At 46.1% G+C, this 17,960-nt stretch overlaps 1 protein-coding gene across 2 annotated transcripts in view; it reads left to right on the forward strand.

Moving 5' to 3' along the window:
* Window positions 1-17,960, forward strand: part of cntfr (ciliary neurotrophic factor receptor) — a 222,495-nt gene that overhangs the window by 114,937 nt on the left and 89,598 nt on the right. For both annotated transcript variants that reach the window (XM_066651361.1, XM_066651360.1), the window contains exon 3: window positions 10,145-10,378. In XM_066651361.1, coding sequence (XP_066507458.1) covers window positions 10,145-10,378 — 234 coding nt within the window. The remainder of the gene's footprint in view (window positions 1-10,144; window positions 10,379-17,960) is intronic.

The raw sequence follows: 17,960 nt of genomic DNA on the forward strand, positions 1-17,960 counted from the left end.
AAGAGCTTCCAGACTATAGCCCAGGTCTTCTACGGGTGTTCCTAAATGTTTGATCACTGTACTTGAACGCTGAACGATCACTGGATTAGGAACATCAGAGTGGATCAGACACAGCAGGACTGTTAAAGTGTTACTGCTGAAAACATCCAGCATCCTGTGTCCACTGATGAAGGACTAGAGAACGACCAACACAAATTGTGCAGCGACAAATGAGCTACTGTCTCAGACTTTACATCTACAAGGTGGACCAATGAGATTGGAATGTCTAACAGAGTGGACAGAGAGTGGACACTGTTTTAAAACCCTATCAGCACTGCTGCGTCAGATCCGCTCATACCAGAGCAACTCACACTACCACACCATCACTGCATCCGTTATGGACAGTTAGTGCTTGTTCAGGGTATATCCACAATGCTGTATTTGTGTACATTCAGCACTACTGTGTTGCCCTCCCCTCCCACTGTGTGGTACGTTGGTGGTAAACCTTTAGAGTGCTTAGTAATGACATCCAGGTACGTTTGCTCTTCATTTTGCACGGCTCATTGCACTCAGGCCTAGAAGATGTCTATGTGTGTGTTAGTGTGGGCTGGTGTAAGGGGGGGGGGGGGGGGGGGCTGGGGGGGTAGGGAGGGCACGAGGCAGGTAGGTTATTCCCCCAGACGAAGAGGGCAGAGAGGCAGCAGTCGCAGAGCAGCCAGGGGCTGTTTACATTCCACCAGCAGGCCACGCTTTTTCCTTGTTTCAAAGTGAAGTGAAGGATGAATGTGCAAGTAATCAAGGGATAGAGCCATGTTTTCTCTGCTCTCCATAGGCCTGTGTGTGTGTGTGTTGGTGTGTGATGGAGCAGGTACATGCTGCAGACTTGCGAGGGATGAATGTTAGCACAGCCCAGGCCTGCAGGCCTCTGAGCAGGGCTCAGTTTGACATGCAAGTTAGTTCCATTAGGATTTTCCCTGCAACTCTCCCACAGACTGGTTTTTGAAGTCTTTTCGGGGGCTTACGCTTTAAGATGCTTTTGTTTGCGCAGTCGCTCATGGGTGTGAGAGGGCTCTCAACAGCTGGAGTCGGTCCTTATATTGCTGGCATAATGGGGTCTGCAAGGCTGCAGCACTTGCTTGTTATCTGTGAACTGTGCGCTGACCTCGCAAGGGCCTGAACTTTGCTCGTGCACTGTAGCGCACTCTGCTCTTGTCTTGTGAGATCAACGCAGTCTGCAATCGCTTGGCTCCACAAGCCACTTCAAATATGAATAAAGCGTATCATTTTAACAGCATAACTTTCTTTGTTTTGGATAGATTGTGCATGGAGTTTGACTTTTGTGGGGAAGTTTTGGATCTCCATGAGAACCTCTCCAAAACAATCTTAAGCAAGTCAAGGACAAGGAGTACATTTTGCAAGAGCTGTGTCTGGGTATGCTTCGTTCTCCTCCTTATCAGGCACCTTTGGCAGACGCAAAAGAACAGAGGTAGAAGAGCAGGCCAGCAGCCCACATATCTCACAATCGACCTAATTGCCTCACAGCATTACCACCTCCACAGCCACATATGCTCCACCGACAGAAACTGGATGGACACTGCCAGCACCAGCATCAAACAGATCTGTTAAAAGTCACACTGCTAAGAAGAGTACAGTACATCTTCTGGCAGAGAGCCTGTGATACTGGATCTATCCTCTTCATTGCTTATCTGATGTTGCTGCCTCAAAACTAGGCATTCCAAATATTGGCACTCCAGTGGCCTTGAGGTCTTGGGGTACAATTGTATGCCAGTATTCTGCAGCCTGCCAGGCTTTCTTTTTTTTTTTTTACACACAGCCACATCACATCAAAAAGTTGCTGAGTACTAGGGCAAGGAGTATGTTGGAAAAAATATGCCATGCAAGGGTATTCCAGAACCAGGATTATTACCCTGGTATGGGAAGAATTATAGACTGTCAGTTAGTATGCCATGATGGAAAAAAGATGACCTCTGGAAATTTACTGCAGGCAATGAAAGAAGAATCATTCATTCTATCACATGCATCCTAGGAACTCTAGGTGCACTTCAGGGCCAGCTAAGGCTTGAATAGTAGAAGGGCTTTGTTTAGGAGCACCCAAGCCTTAGCTGACCCTGGAGGGCACCTAGGAGTCATGTGAGGTAGGGAAGGTAGTACTGTGAGTACATTTCTGGAACTGTGCTCCAGTTTAGAGTGTGGGGTGGGGGGTCCTTTCATCTGCTGCTGATTTGCATTGGTTTGTGGACTTGTGCTTTTTTCCATTTTCATCTTTCTGTCAAGACAATGCCTTATCAAGTGTGAATGAGCTTGATCCCAAAGCCACGCACATTGAAAAGCAGCTCAGCATGTCAGAATAACGGCAACAGAGCTTGGTTCTGATCCATAAACTGAAAGGTCATGGATGTGATCCTACCTGATTGTGCTGTGCTAATGCAGTTGTAGCCTTGAGCGAGGTGGATGATCTCAATCTGTTTGGGGGACGCTATTCCTGCAGCAGACCAGGGTAAGCTGCTTCAGGCAAACATGTCAACTAATTGGCATAACATTATCGATGACATTGCATCATGGCTCCTGTCCACTGCGAGGAACATCAAACTATAGTAACGAGCTCTAAATATCTCTGGAGCTTTGTATCCAACCTGGGCTGCTTGCATCTGCTTACAGCACTTGCTTTCACTTGTTTTACTAGGTCACAGACAAAAAAAACATGGGGTGGAATGGGAGATCCGAGAGCGAAGCTTGTAGTATCCCGTCCCAGACAAGCATGTGGTGCATCATGGGAGGTCTGGGAGGAGAGTTAGAGAGAGAGAGAGAGAAAGAGAGCAGAACAGTGCCAGGGGCTAGGAGTTAGAGAGCATCTCCCCCCGCGGGCCAGAGCGAGAAAATAAACGACACGGCCAAGCCCACATTCCCTGGCTGGAGCGGTTAAGCCGCAGGAGCCGCAAGGGCAGGACGGAGACGTCTGATCCGGGCTGTATCAATCTGATGCTTTCTAATCCCGTTGACCTTTCTCCAGCGTGGAGCTTTGCATGACCTTCATTTGTGCGAAAATCCCAACATGTAACAATGCAATATCACAGAGTAGGCAGAAAATTCCACAATTCCACAGTGGAATCCCTAAGCCGGTCGTCACAGCTATTGTACACGGAGGTCCTCAAGCATCAGAAGCTCGGAGAACACCGGGAGTTGTTACAACTCTGCAGAACATGTGGCCTGGTCCCGTGACCTACCAAAATGACATTTTCATATGGCTCCTGATCCCACAGTTTCTCTTCATGGAAAAGAGAAACTGAGTAAGAGATCTCCTTAATATCTCTGTACCTTCTCCTAGGCAACACTGAGACCAGGTGGAAAAATAAAGGAGACTTTTGCCTAAGACTCCAGCTGCTCAGAGTCTTCTCCTGGGCCCAGGAACCTCACGTGTGTCTCCTCTTGAGTTTTGAGAGAGATCTCAGTAAGGTCTCGAACTGGGCTCAGATTTACTGAGATCATAACAGTGATGTTTATCTGGACCTGAACTAAGGAGATCAACAATTTGGCCTTCCACACATTTTCAGTGTTTTATAAATTGAAGTTACAAAACATGTAAATAGTGATGCAATAAATAAGTAAATCAATCAAAATACAAACATTTTTCAACATGCAAATAACTTTGAGAAATAACATGCCAATTTCTCTTGTCCCACTGCCTTGATAATGATTTATATGCCAATAATGGCAATGTAATGAATGCTAGATGTGGCTTATTATGTATAGATTGATTTATATATGTGTCATTTTAGAGCAAATACTTTTGTAGAAGAGTAAGTCCTGTCTTCTATTTGAAATATTCTTAAAATAGTTTAATCATTTTGTCATTTTCATTAAGTTTAGCCTCTCAACTTTGTTACCAAGCTTATTATAGCTGCATAATAATAATAACAACAACAACAACAACAACAACAACAACAATAATAATAATAATAATAATAATAATAATAATAACAACAACAACAACAACAACAATAATATAAATAATAATAATAATAATAATAATAATAATAATAATAATAATAATAATAATAATAGGCAGCACGGTGGTGCAGCAGGTAGTGTCACAGTCACACAGCTCCAGGGACCTGGAGGTTGTGGGTTCGATTCCCGCTCCGGGTGACTGTCTGTGAGGAGTGTGGTGTGTTCTCCCTGTGTCTGCGTGGGTTTCCTCCGGATGACTGTCTGTGAGGAGTGTGGTGTGTTCTCTCTGTGTCTGCGTGGGTTTCCTCCGGGTGACTGTCTGTGAGGAGTGTGGTGTGTTCTCCCTGTGTCTGCGTGGGTTTCATCCGGATGACTGTCTGTGAGGAGTGTGGTGTGTTCTCTCTGTGTCTTCGTGGGTTTCCTCCGGGTGACTGTCTGTGAGGAGTGTGGTGTGTTCTCTCTGTGTCTCCGTGGGTTTCCTCCGGGTGACAGTCTGTGAGAAGTGTGGTGTGTTCTCCCTGTGTCTGTGTGGGTTTCCTCCGGGTGACTGTCTGTGAGGAGTGTGGTGTGTTCTCTCTGTGTCTTCGTTGGTTTCCTCCGGGTGACTGTCTGTGAGGAGTGTGGTGTGTTCTCTCTGTGTCTGTGTGGGTTTCCTCTGGGTGACTGTCTGTGAGGAGTGTGGTGTGTTCTCTCTGTGTCTTCGTGGGTTTCCTCCGGGTGACTGTCTGTGAGGAGTGTGGTGTGCTCTCTCTGTGTCTGCGTGGGTTTCCTCCGGATGACTGTCTGTGAGGAGTGTGGTGTGTTCTCCCTGTGTCTGCGTGGGTTTCCTCCGGGTGACTGTCTGTGAGGAGTGTGGTGTGTTCTCCCCGTGTCCGTGTGGGTTTCCTCCGGGTGCTCCGGTTTCCTCCCACAGTCCAAAAACACACGTTGGCAGGTGGATTGGCGACTCAAAAGTGTCCGTAGGTGTGAATGTGCGAGTGAATGTGTGTGTCTGTGTTGCCCTGTGAAGGACTGGCGCCCCCTCCAGGGTGTATTCCCGCCTTGCGCTCAATGATTCCAGGTAGGCTCTGGACCCACCGCGAGCCTGAACTGGATAAGTGCTTACAGATAATGAATGAATGAATATTAATAAACCTCACCATAACCAGAAAATTTAGTTGGTTGAAAATGGCAAGCAGGAAAAGAGAAGAATTTAAACAATTTTTATATATACTTATAAAACACTAACAAAAAAACGGTTAAAAACTTTTAAAAACTACTAATTTTCCCAGTTGTGGAATGACTGTTAGAACCTTTTCAGTTTGTCTGTGTTCACTAACCACTGTCATCTGAATCTGAGCCAGAAGTATCCCCATTCTCCTTTTAGGAATTTTAGGAGTATCTCCATTAAGTGTGCTGAGCCTTCACTGAGCAACTCCTGAGCAATAAAACATTCTGTCCCCTCCCTTTCCCAATTTTGTCCTGCTCTTAGTCATGCTCCCTTCCTTGAGTCCTGATTCAACCTGTTTGGACCTGCACTTTCTCCCTTATGAAAACATCAACAGAAGGCATTCCAGTTGCAGAGATAGCGCCTGGTCAACAGTGCCCTGTTTGCACAGCCATTTAGCTGCTTTGTTTTCCTGGCCGCATGTTTCATGAGCGCAGACACAGCTGTTCCTCATCTAGACAGGAGATCCAGCTGTCAGCCCCTCTGGCCAGGAGGGGCCGAATCCCCTCCGCTGTTCCTGGCTCGGCCGCCACATCCCCGGCTCGTAAAAGTCAGAGCTGCTCCGTGTGGGTGTGGAGTCCCCAGAGCATTGCCTAAGCTCAACGACCGGTTTAGCATCGCCAATGTGAGGTGTCAATTTAGCTGCTGCTTTGAATCTCAATTTTGTGTGAGAGTGAGTGTGTGTGTGTCTTATTTTCCCTCCCTCTTCAGAACAAGGCACCCAGCCATTGTCCTTGAAGCTACGTGTTAGTTTCACAGTGCATTAGTGTGGAGTGGCTAACCTCAGAGGAAGTCTGTGGGGGTTTCTCTGGCTGGTGTGAGGGTGCTTCTGTGTGTTTGAAGATAATATGCATTACTCCAGTGACAAATGCATGAGGTGGGTTGGCGCAGGGCCTTTGGGGTTAGGTATGGGGGGGTATAGAAATGCCTACAGTGGCCGAGTGTGGAAAAAACAGACCCCACATCAGATAAGACCCATGACAGACGCACCTGCTGAAAGCGCATAATGAAGAATTAAGCAGTTGGGGCTATCGAAAAGCAGCAGACATGACTTATTGTGCCTGGGCTTTGTTTTCCCATGCCGTGGGGCCAGCGATTAGGTGCCCTATCGCTGCCTGTTCGGGGCTGTCTGCAGATAAGTGGGCAGGAAACAGGAAATAGGTTTATTCGCACCCTGCCAAGCGCGTCGGGTGCCAAAAGCAGCCCGGCAAAGCGAGAGCAAACGAGAGACAAGCTCTTAATGAGGATCTTCAAAGGATGCGAGACAGAGGGCAAAGCAATGACTCCCATGGTGAAGATGTTTGGAGAGGAGACATTTCACTGGCGTGTTTTACTCAGCCGTCTTCTTAGAGAGCACGGGTCCGGGGGTGTGTGCTATTAAATCAGCTCCATTAAATGGGCTTCAGAGAGCTTCGGGCTCTTATGTAGTCTCTTATCCACTGGGTGATCTGTGTTTTGGCTGGTAAATAATTTTGAGGGCTGTCATTAGTGTTGTATAGCACTGAGGTTGTGTGGGTAAATGTGGTGTAGTCCTGCCTTGTGTTGTAACGGAGCTGCTGTTGCACAGAATTAGCATAACAAGTGATTCAGAGTCGTACCAGACTGGATTATTAATTGAATTCGAACGTGCAGGGAACCCTCTGGGCTTTGTAGGCCTTCAGAAGCGACCTAATGACTTTTGGGAGCTAAAAATAAGTACATGTTTCTTAATTTTTATTTAAAAGTATCACCATGCTTGTATTTTAAATGGAATATATTATATAACAATCGCACGAGCACTCAGGAAAAAAAGAGCATGGAGTTAAAAGGGAGAAAATAAAAATGGAAAAGAAAGAGAATTGAGCGAAAACAACTAAAAATCAGAGCTTCTGCTCCTCGCTCCTCACTCCTGGGCTCTCGTGCTGAACTGAGCAGTGGCTCATTCTCATTTAAAGGAACAGGTGCTGAAACTGGACATTCTGACCTGGGCTTTTAAAGCAGGGGAGAGTATTGCTGTTGTGTTTGATCCTTGTGGTGTTTTGACCCAAGCATGGCACAGATGTCTCGGTAAGACTACAGAACTTGTATAAGACTTGGAGGTGTGCAGGATAAAAGGCAGGATTAAGATAAGGAAAGGCAGGACATGTGCTGGGCACTCAGCCATGTTGGACCTTCCTCTGTTTTATAGCCAAAACAGAGTTGAACCAGCTTGACATGGTGCCACACTCACACACACACATCTTAAAACACAAACACAGCTTCATCAGTTCAGAGGGACTTACGCTCTTAGGGGGGAATATCAAAGAAGAGAATCTTTGACCCCTTTGAGGTGAGGATTGTGTAGGGCAGTGGGGTTCAGCTCCCAGCTCGGGCAGGTACACTGTACTGTACTCTACCAGTAGTCTGCTTATGTCTGTGACATGTCTACAATTGTCAGATGCTCTCCTCAATACTGTGATCAATAGCTTTCTTTATTTTTCCTCCTCTCGCTGGACAATGGGACATGAGGTGTGTGAAAGTTCTCACATTTGCATAGTGGCATATCTTCCCCACCTGCCTGGCTGAATCTGATTGGAACGTTTGCTTGGTAGCAGATAGCAGGCGTTTGCTGTCTCCCTCCTGCAGAGCTCTCACTTCTGATCCTCTTCTACAATCCTGACTCCAAAGGCACGGGACTGAATGTAAAATTCATAGCTGTGGTAGGCCCAAAGGGTAAGACGCAGCCTGTGAGACGGCAAGGCCAGGTCGGTCAGGAGAGGAGGGGAATCGGGAGGGAAGCAGTCAGCATTATTTTTGTTGTGGGAGCCCCAAAGCTGTGATGAAATAAGCTATTAGTGTTAAGTGTAATGTAGTGTACAGCACAAACTTTTAATCCCCTCCTTATGTGTAACTTATGGACAACTTATATTTAATGTGTGCAATTTTTGAACTACACAGTGCACCATGAGAGTAGAAACAGAACTATTGTTCAAGGTAAAAAGAAATGCCTTTTGGACGCCAGAGGACCACCCCAGAGGACCAGTATGATTTGAGTGGTGGATCATTGTTTCTCAACGCTGCAGCGACACTGGTGTTGTGGTAGACACTGTGTCCATTCACTGTCCACTCTCTTAGACACACCCACCCCATTGGTCCATCTTGTAGATGTATAGTCAGATACTTTAGCTAATTGTTGCTGCACAGTTTCTGTTATTGCCCTCTACAAGTTCAACAGTGGGGGTGGCACGGTGGCACAGCAGGTAGTGTTGCAGTCACACAGCTCCAGGGGCCTGGAGGTTGGGGGTTCGATTACTACTCCGGGTGACTGTCTGTGAGGAGTCGATGTGTTCTCCCTGTGTCTGCGTGGGTTTCCTCCGGGTGACTGTCTGTGAGGAGTCGATGTGTTCTCCCTGTGTCTGCGTGGGTTTCCTCCGGGTGACTGTCTGTGAGGAGTCGATGTGTTCTCCCTGTGTCTGCGTGGGTTTCCTCCGGGTGACTGTCTGTGAGGAGTCGATGTGTTCTCCCTGTGTCTGCGTGGGTTTCCTCCGGGTGACTGTCTGTGAGGAGTTGATGTGTTCTCCCTGTGTCTGCGTGGGTTTCCTCTGGGTGACTGTCTGTGAGGAGTGTGGTGTGGTCTCCCTGTGTCTCTGTGGGTTTCCTCCGGGTGACTGTGAGGAGTGTGGTGTGTTCTCCCTGTGTCTGCGTGGGTTTCCTCCGGGTGACTGTCTGTGAGGAGTTGGTGTGTTCTCCCTGTGTCTGCGTGGGTTTCCTCCAGGTGCTCCGGTTTCCTCCCACAGTCCAAAAACACACGTTGGTAGGTGGATTGGCGACTCAAAAAAAGTATCCGTAGGTGTGAGTGTGTGAGTGAATGTGTGAGTGTCTGTGTTGCCCTGTGAAGGACTGGCGCCCCCTCCAGGGTGTATTCCCGCCTTGCGCCCAATGATTCCAGGTAGGCTCTGGACCCACTGCGACCCTGAACTGGATAAGGGTTACAGATAATGAATGAATGAAGTTCAACAGTGGACACAGGACGCTGTCGGCTGGATGTTTTTGGAGACATTGTGGGGTTTAAAAACTCGAGAAGCAACGCTGTGTCTGATCCACTCGTACCAGCTCAACACACTCACACCCACCACCACCATCACTATGTTAGTGTCACTGCAGCGCTGAGAAACAATGATCTGTGAGGGTCTTGACAGGGTGAAAAGGGGGAAAAAGAAAGTATGTAGAGTTGGACTACACTCTTTAGTTGTAGTTGTGGAGCTGAGAGAGTTTAGATAACAGGAGGACTGTGTATTTCATTAGAATGTGTTTATTAAATGAATTCAATTCTTTATTAAGCTCCTCACAATTGCCCAGAAAAGTAATTCTCATTCTGAAAGTCACAGTTTCTCACAGGTTTTTTGTTTTGGTCGTGTACCTACTCTTTTTGCTTATTGTATTTTCTGCTTCATTTATTTACCACTGTTGTGCTTTATGAATGTGACTCTGTTTAACTTTTGCTTCATACGAATGTCCCACGCTCACTCGGCTCACCGATGCTACTCATAACTTTATGTATGAGGAGCGGAAGAAATGAGATTCAGAGACTTTGGGGAAAACAAGCATGACTCTTCATTTGAGGGAGAAATGACTAAACAGAGTATGATAATGAATCCTCCGAGCCATTCTCCATTTGGAGACAAAGGAGTTTTTCACATGCGTTATGAGATTAAAGAAAGGGCAGGATTTGTATTCCTGGTTTTTAGTCGGGGCGTCAGGGACACGGGGAATGTATGATAAGTGTATTTTTACTCGCATGGTTTAATACAATCCGCTAAAGCTGAGAAAAATTAAGCATTCCTGTCTGAAGTGTGTGGGCCATGCTTGAGTGTGTGTGTTGGTGAGAGGTGAATGTTGAAGGACACATGCTTCTGACCATGTTTTATTCATTTATAATGTAATACATTCCAGCCCAAGCTAGGAATCGAACCCCAGTCTGCTGTGTACAAGGCAGGGGAGCTAACCAGCCCTGTTGTCCTCTCTCTGTAGGGGCTAGGATCCAGTATGCGCAGATCGGCAGCAACGTGACCATGCAGTGCGGCTCTCTGGACAACGAGGCCTCGGTGACGTGGAAGGTGAACGGGACGGACGTGAAGGCCCAGCAAAAGGAGGAGGGGCCTAGGCTTACCCTCATGAAGGTGGACATGAGCAGCAATGGTCTGTACAGCTGCTTCCAGAATCCGGACGGGCAGCGCCGCGACCAGATCACACTCCGTGTTGGACGTGAGTCTGCTTTCTTACTTAGATACTGCAATGGTTTGCCGTAAAACTCATGTACCTGAGTTTTACTTCACCACCGCTGATGAGTTCACAGTTTGCTTCTTTATTTTTTTCCACTGGAGTCAATAGTGTGCTTGGGGAGGGGGGAGTGGGGTCCAGCTCACCTTCAGAAGTTACATAGTGTAGTTTCTGCAGCACTGAGCTTGGAGTAGCAGTGAGAGAGGCTTGCAGTGAGTGTTGCTTCAACCCTAACCATAATCCTAATTCTAAACCTAAACTTAAGATGAAGTGTAGGCTCATTCTCCAAGTTTACAGCATTGTCTCTGTAACACTTCTTCAGCTACATAACAGTGAGTTAGCACTGGTTTAGCAAAACAGTGCCCCCAGTGACGGGGAGCGCAGTTAAATAGTAAAATCACTGTGAATCATAACAAATAATGACACAGAATTTGTGGGCAGCATCTTTTTGTTGTATATCATCACTCTCCAAAGAAAAACATGTATTTTGAAAACAGTAACTTTAAGAGACCGAGAAAAAAACAGAGTGGGTGGAGATGCAGATACATGTTTATCTTGTTTAACTTTTTTTAGACTGTTTTTAGATCAAACAGTTAGATTAATGATAGTGGTACAATCCCTCGACTCCACAGGGATTCCTGAAGGTTGTATACTGTATTTGTGTAAGTTGCGATGGGTATTTTACTGAGAGAATTTTGAAAACTGTGATAATTAAGGCACTCAAATTGATAATTGGTGTTTGTAGTTTTCCATCGCTTTTATTTTTCTGTTTTTTCCTCCTCTTTTCCCCCTCTTCCTGGCCCTTAATTTGACCCTGTGCAATACTTTTCTTCTCATAAACAAGCCCATACTTGCTTATGCCTTCTTCCAGCCTGTGTTGTCAAAAAAGCCGAGAGGCACTACTTTAGACACACTTAGCGCAACTTAAAAGAGGCTCATTAATAACCATCAACATGATCACCTCGACACAGGCTTCTCCTCCTTTCACAAACCTCACCACCCCCAGCTGCCTCTCTCTGTGTGGGAGTCACAGTGGGTGTGAGCTCCTGCCCCGGCTGTTAACCCGGGCAATTTATAGCCTGTGTTTAGGCCTTCGCTAAGTGGCTTCAGGGTGTGATGTCATACGGGACCTTAAGCCAGGGCCAGATGTGCCGTCTCTTTGATTAGCCACGTACAGCGGGGTCACCGGGTGGCCGCGGGATATCGGACGGGGGCTGGACAGCTCAGGATGTTACTGCGCTCCATTTCCTCCATCCTGACAGACGAGGAGCGGCCATCTCCAGCCCAAATTACAAACACCCAGTGATGTATGTCGGAATGTGTACACAGTTTAATGGACTGTTATCTCGTTTGGCTGAAGAGGGGATGCACAACACGAGGTCACTGAAGCCTAGTGGCTTGTAAACAGCATATTCCCAGCAAAAGAAAAAAAAAAACAGTACAACATGTATTACACTTGCAGAATACAAGGTCATAAACTTTTACGAGGTGGTACCCTTTATGTCACTGGTGGAGGGGAGGTTGGAACTTGAGTCTTTAGGAGTAAAATAGTACTGTATACCAAGTTCCAAAGTAATAGCAATTTCAGCCTGATGGATATGATTGGTTGGCTTACCTACTTATCTCCCTGCTCAACAACCTCATGACCTGTATATATATATATCAAAGATCTCCTTTGAGATACACTCAAAAGTGACATGGAATAAGTCTCCTGTGTATTTGCCAAGCTGGAAGCAATTGTTTTATTTAGATTGGAACAAAATGTAAGGCTTAAACTGAGCCTAAAACCAATGTTTATGGACTGCATTATGGTGATAAAACATACTTGCCTGTACCAAACCCTTCATTTCAGTCACCGTATGAAAAGTTGATGCAAAACTTTAGTGAATCTCAGAGGGGGAAGCTTTCCTCCGCTTTTGAACGACTACGAGCAAATTATTATGGACTGCTCCACCGTGCCAAGCCCTCCAATCAATAACAGCGACTAGATGCTAGCCGTAACGCTCTCTGACAGCAATTAAGTTGACTAATTAAATTAGAGAAATTAGAAGAGCAAAAGAGGAGATGAGCCCTGCTTATGACTGTGCTATGAGGAATGTGCTTCATCGGCTGTGGAGCTATGTGTTTACTAGGCCTCCGAGAACACCAGCGTCAGTGGAATATCGGTGAAATCGTATGATTAATGGCTTCTAATTCGCTTAAAGACGTGACTCTTTCTCCGCATGGGACATACATTAATAATGTGTTCCTCAAAAGAGGGGAGCTTATTTATTTCTTTCCTGCTGAGTGCTAACTCAGAATATGGCAAGTTTTTTTTTTCCTTTACCCTGTCAGGGTTACTTATCTACAGCTTTAAGAAACATTTCCCTCCCTACAGCTGCCAGATGACCTCAGAAGTGTCCAGTAACCCAGCATGATCGGGGACAACAAGAGCTCACTGCTCATATTTCCCACCAAAATGCTCCCAGGAATATTTATCATACATTAGTTTCTATATAGCGTAACACACAAGTAGAATTATAGTACAATATTCACAGAATGAGCCTGTTTATGCTCCAGGGAGTGGGTCTCCTGTGTCCTGGATTTGTTGGAGATTTTTGTACTAATCCTCTTTTGAACATGGCTGCTACCATATGGGGGACCCACTTTATGGAGCATATGCTACAGGGGCGGTTCTGGGGTTCCGCCATTTTGCAGTAGTATCCGAAAAACATAGTGGACATTTTTCAGTGCACTCCAACAATCCCACAATGCACTGCAAAGAGTGGTGTAAAACCCATGTACACTAACAGATATCAGATTACCCATAATCCACTGCATTGTTTGGTAAAATCCCACATGAGGTAGTGTTCGACATCATTCACTACCGTTCTGAATTCAGTTCCCTAAAGTAGTGAACTATATCTATGGAATAGTGAATAGGGAGCCATTTCGGACACAGGGTCAGTTTACTAGGGCATGTACCCCAGTAAAATGTTGCGATGCACCGCTAAGATCACAGCTGTAAAAGTCAATTTGCTGAGCAGAATTACAAAACACATTGCAAAAAATTCACTACAGGCACTACGTTTCCCATAATGCCCCAGCATCTTTCTAAAATGGGGTAATAATTTCAGTCAATACCAGTTTACTTCCTTTTTTTTTTTTTTTGGAGTAATGGACATTTGTAAATATTTCAAAGAAAGTCAGCCACGTACCAGACAAAGCATTGATATCTTATAGCAGTTCTAGCAGATTATCAATGTATAACCTACCAAAGATACACAACACACGACTAAAGCAAAGGCATTAATTAAACTTGAAAAGACATCTGTTACATTAGCATTGGCTTTATTTATGCTAGCTCATAAAGCTGCATTGATAACACAAGCACAAAAACCGAGCTTATACTGTTTCTGTTTTTATGTGCACATAAACAAAACGAATGAAATTACAAATTTATTTAGTGTTAATTTGTTCTCCATTTCTCATCCGTGACAGAATGACTCCTACTTTTGTGTTCAGTAAATTAATCTATTAAACAAGCTTTTTACTAGATGCACAGTAGGGCCCCTGCATACAGCTGTGCCTCTCTAAATCCCGCGTGTGCCCCATTGCAGATAGTAGTTTAGAAATGCCCCTCATTAACTAGTTCCTTCACAGGCTACAAAGCTTTTTATTCTTCCCCAGATGTTAGGGTCTTGTCCAGCTTGTCTTCCCACCTCACCCCCCGACCACTCCGGGTCGGCTCTGGACCCACCGCGACCTTGAATGAATGAGTGGCCTCCTGTGGGGTCATTTAATTATACATAATCACTTTGTTTGGAATATTTTCCTCACTGAACTTTACTGCTCCTTTAAGGCCTGGCTGTTTGAGCTGTGGTGTGGACGCTAGAATAACAAGGCCGACGGTTACCCCGGGTCACTGGCCAAGCTAACGAGATAAGTGCTGGAGCTAAGTGCCTGAATGAAAGTGGCATGGTCCCAATCCCGCAGCCGGGAGAGGCCCCCTCCACATGTGCGTCAGACCCTCGGCTTATGGCAGGAACGCCTGCCAGGGACACGTGCGGATGAGCAAGTGTGGGCTGGCTGGAAGGATTCCCATGTTTCACATGTCATCTCCTTAACTCTTCAGTGGCCTGTGATAAACACAACAGCTCGTAAGTCACCCCCCCCCCCACCACTGCAAGGCTGGGGGGGTGGGGGTTGTGGGTGGGGTGTCTTTGTCATGCTGTAATTATGCTGCCTAAGACTGAAGACAACCAAGAACGCTGATGCTTTTTGGTGAACTGCTTCCCAGTATTGGACTGACCCTAGAAGGGTTTGTGATTTTACTGAGATGTTTATGGACACCTACATTTGCTAGACAAGGGTATTCCATGAGTGGGGGGAGATAGGGGCCAGGGATGGCATTTAATATTTCAGAAAAGCTTTATTAATGTGATGATTAGTTGGATCAGTGCCTATATTTACAGGGAGGTTGTACTCCAGCACTGCCAGAATAGCCAGGGAGAACACATCAGACTCCTCACAGACACAAAGTGGGGATTGAGCACAGAACCCCAGGACCCAAGAAGTGTGTGGCAGCGACGTATCATTGCATCACGGTTCGTTATCTCCTTTATTGGCCCAATACTGAATTTGGGCATGTCTGACCCTCTGGTAACTAACTCAACACATATCCACATGTTGCGTCTAGAACGAGAGCTGCCTTAAGATCATGACTGAGAACCAATCTAAGCATCTGTGGCATTGGTAAGAGTCGATTGGGAGCCATTGTTTGGGGGCCATTTTGGGTGGTTTTCCACTGTATGGTACGTATTCTACTCGACTCAACTCAGATTAACTCTGCTTCTTTGTTTTTCCATTAGGCAAACTGGGTACCTGGGACATAGATACAGAGTAATTTAGTTCTTACTTGCTCATGGTTCCAAGCAAGCCATGTTGGGTCTAAACAGTGATGTGGAGCACTGATTGGCCAGAGAGATTGTAGATGTACCTCACAATCTAATCATTTCTAAAATCTCCAAGATACAGCAGAGATCAAATACGTTTTTATCCGATTCAAAAACCAGACTATCAGGACCTCAAAAAGAGGTTCAAATGCTCCTTGGATCTGTGGCACACAAAAAGCTTCAGTGAGAGCTGAACTGTGCAACAAGGAATAGTAATACTCAACTGATCTGTCTGAACTGATGCACAGAGCTAGCTTCAGCCCCAAAAAAACAAAATAACACGTGAATACACGATTAGTAAACAACACTGAACAGTACCGCTGTCCTTTTCTGGCTTCCAAATTATTATTATTATCTTTTTTTGTGGAAACAAACATGTACCAGGTAGCACAAAGTGAGTTGAGTAGGAACCGTGCTCTGGAAAAGTGCCATTAGACCAGCCTTTTAAAAACAGCATGTTCCGAAGCATTGTTTAGTATGAGTTTCCATCTGTAAGCGCAGCTGCTAACACTGACCTGGTAGTGATATAACGTCGTCTGAACTTGTGGTGATTCTATTTCTTTGCATTTGTATTCTCTTTATTCCAGAGCTTGTTGCATTTGGACTCTTTCAATGACAAACCATTCCTACAAACTTCACAGCCCAAAGAGCATGTCCCAACAGCAACATTCCCTGTAAATTATGATTTTGTTCTGCGCACTCAGAGCTGTAATCCTCTGGTTCTATTACACCTTTTCCATACCCGGAATGCCCTATCCGCAGCTTATCTTCGAGACATCTGACTGAAACACAGATCCAGTTACCAGGCCGGAATTGTCATTCAGTTACTATCAACCCAACCTTCCCATAGCTCTCACCAAGCTGGACCCAAAACATGTTCTCAAACCTGAAAAGGTCACAGAGAGCGACAGAGGGGGAACATAGAGGCACGTTTACTCTTGTAAAGTACTGGCCGTGCTGCATCGTGTTTGCTTTCTATCCTCGGGAACCCATCTCCTTCCAGCTACGAGGAACAAGAGAAAGACATTAAAACGGCATGCTCCGAGTGTCCCCTGAGAGAGCTGCTTTTCCGTCCAGACAGGCCGGACTCTAACATTGTCACTGTGGTTGGAGTGCAGGGCCTAGGACGACTGAACAAGCCTGGCGAAGCTGATTGTATCTGTGTCAGAGTTGGTTTGTGTGTGTTAGTTTTGGCTTTTTCTGCGGTGGTTGTCAGGGAGGAGGCTCAGGAAGAGGCAGAAGTGGGACACACGCTGGGGTCGTCACCGCTCTGCTCTGGAATGCTTGTAAATATTCAAAACCATCAAACTTTTATTGCTGTTATTGCTTTCTGAGAAAAAATCAACCACAATGTCCAACAGTCCCTGAACAATTATATATAAACAGTACAATATACTTAGACAGATGGTGTGGAGCTAATATACAGATCAGCCATGACTTTACTCCTACCAACACCTACCAAGTTTCCTCATTAAAGCCCACTGGCTGTGTACGTGTACTTTGTAGTTCTAAAGTTACAGACTGTAGTCCATCTGTTGTTCCACGCCATGTTCTTCCAATATCAGAACCACCATTGTTGTGTCTGATCCATTCTTACCAGCACAACACCACCTCAGTGTCACTACAGAGAATGATCCACCCCCTGCATCACACCTGTTTTGTGGTGGTCCGGGGTCCACAGCGCCACCAGTTGGTGGGCGGTAAAATGGATGGTAAAATGGATGTTTTGTATGTACTAGTAATTGCAGATCTTGTTGTTGTGAATTTACGAATTCTGTTAATGACCTTGAGCGCAGCAGGTAGTGTCGCAGTCACACAGCTCCAGGGACCTGGAGGTTGTGGGTTTGATTCCCGCTCCGGGTGACTGTCTGTGAGGAGTTGGTGTGTTCTCCCTGTGTCTGCGTGGGTTTCCTCCGGGTGACTGTCTGTGAGGAGTGTGGTGTGCTCTCCCTGTGTCTGCGTGGGTTTCCTCCGGGTGACTGTCTGTGAGGAGTGTGGTGTGCTCTCCCTGTGTCTGCGTGGGTTTCCTCCGGGTGACTGTCTGTGAGGAGTGTGGTGTGCTCTCCCTGTGTCTGCGTGGGTTTCCTCCGGGTGACTGTCTGTGAGGAGTGTGTTGTGTTCTCTCTGTGTCTGCGTGGGTTTCCTCTGGGTGACTGTCTGTGAGGAGTGTGGTGTGTTTTCTCTGTGCCTGCGTGGGTTTCTTCCGGGTGACTGTGAGGAGTTGGTGTGTTCTCCCTGTGACTGTGTGGGTTTCCTCCGGGTGCTCCGGTTTCCTCCCACGGTCCAAAAACACACGTTGGTAGGTGGATTGGCGACTCCAAAGTGTCCGTAGGTGTGAGTGAATGTGTGTGTGTCTGTGTTGCCCTGTGAAGGACTGGCACCCCCTCCAGGGTGTATTCTCGCCTTGTGCCCAATGATTCCAGGTAGGCTCTGGACCCACCGCGACCCTGAATTGGATAAGGGTTACAGAAAATGAATGAATGAATGAATGTTAATGACCTCTATCTTCTCTTCCAATTTCCTCCATTCACGCCCCAAAAAACCTTGTGTCCAGACTTTTTGTTGGAGTAATATTTCTGTGGAAACTCCATTAGAAACTTATGACCACAGGGATTATTTTCCCTCCAAAAAAG

This window comes from Hoplias malabaricus, chromosome 18, assembly GCF_029633855.1.
Source record: "Hoplias malabaricus isolate fHopMal1 chromosome 18, fHopMal1.hap1, whole genome shotgun sequence".
Classification (NCBI taxonomy): domain Eukaryota; kingdom Metazoa; phylum Chordata; class Actinopteri; order Characiformes; family Erythrinidae; genus Hoplias; species Hoplias malabaricus.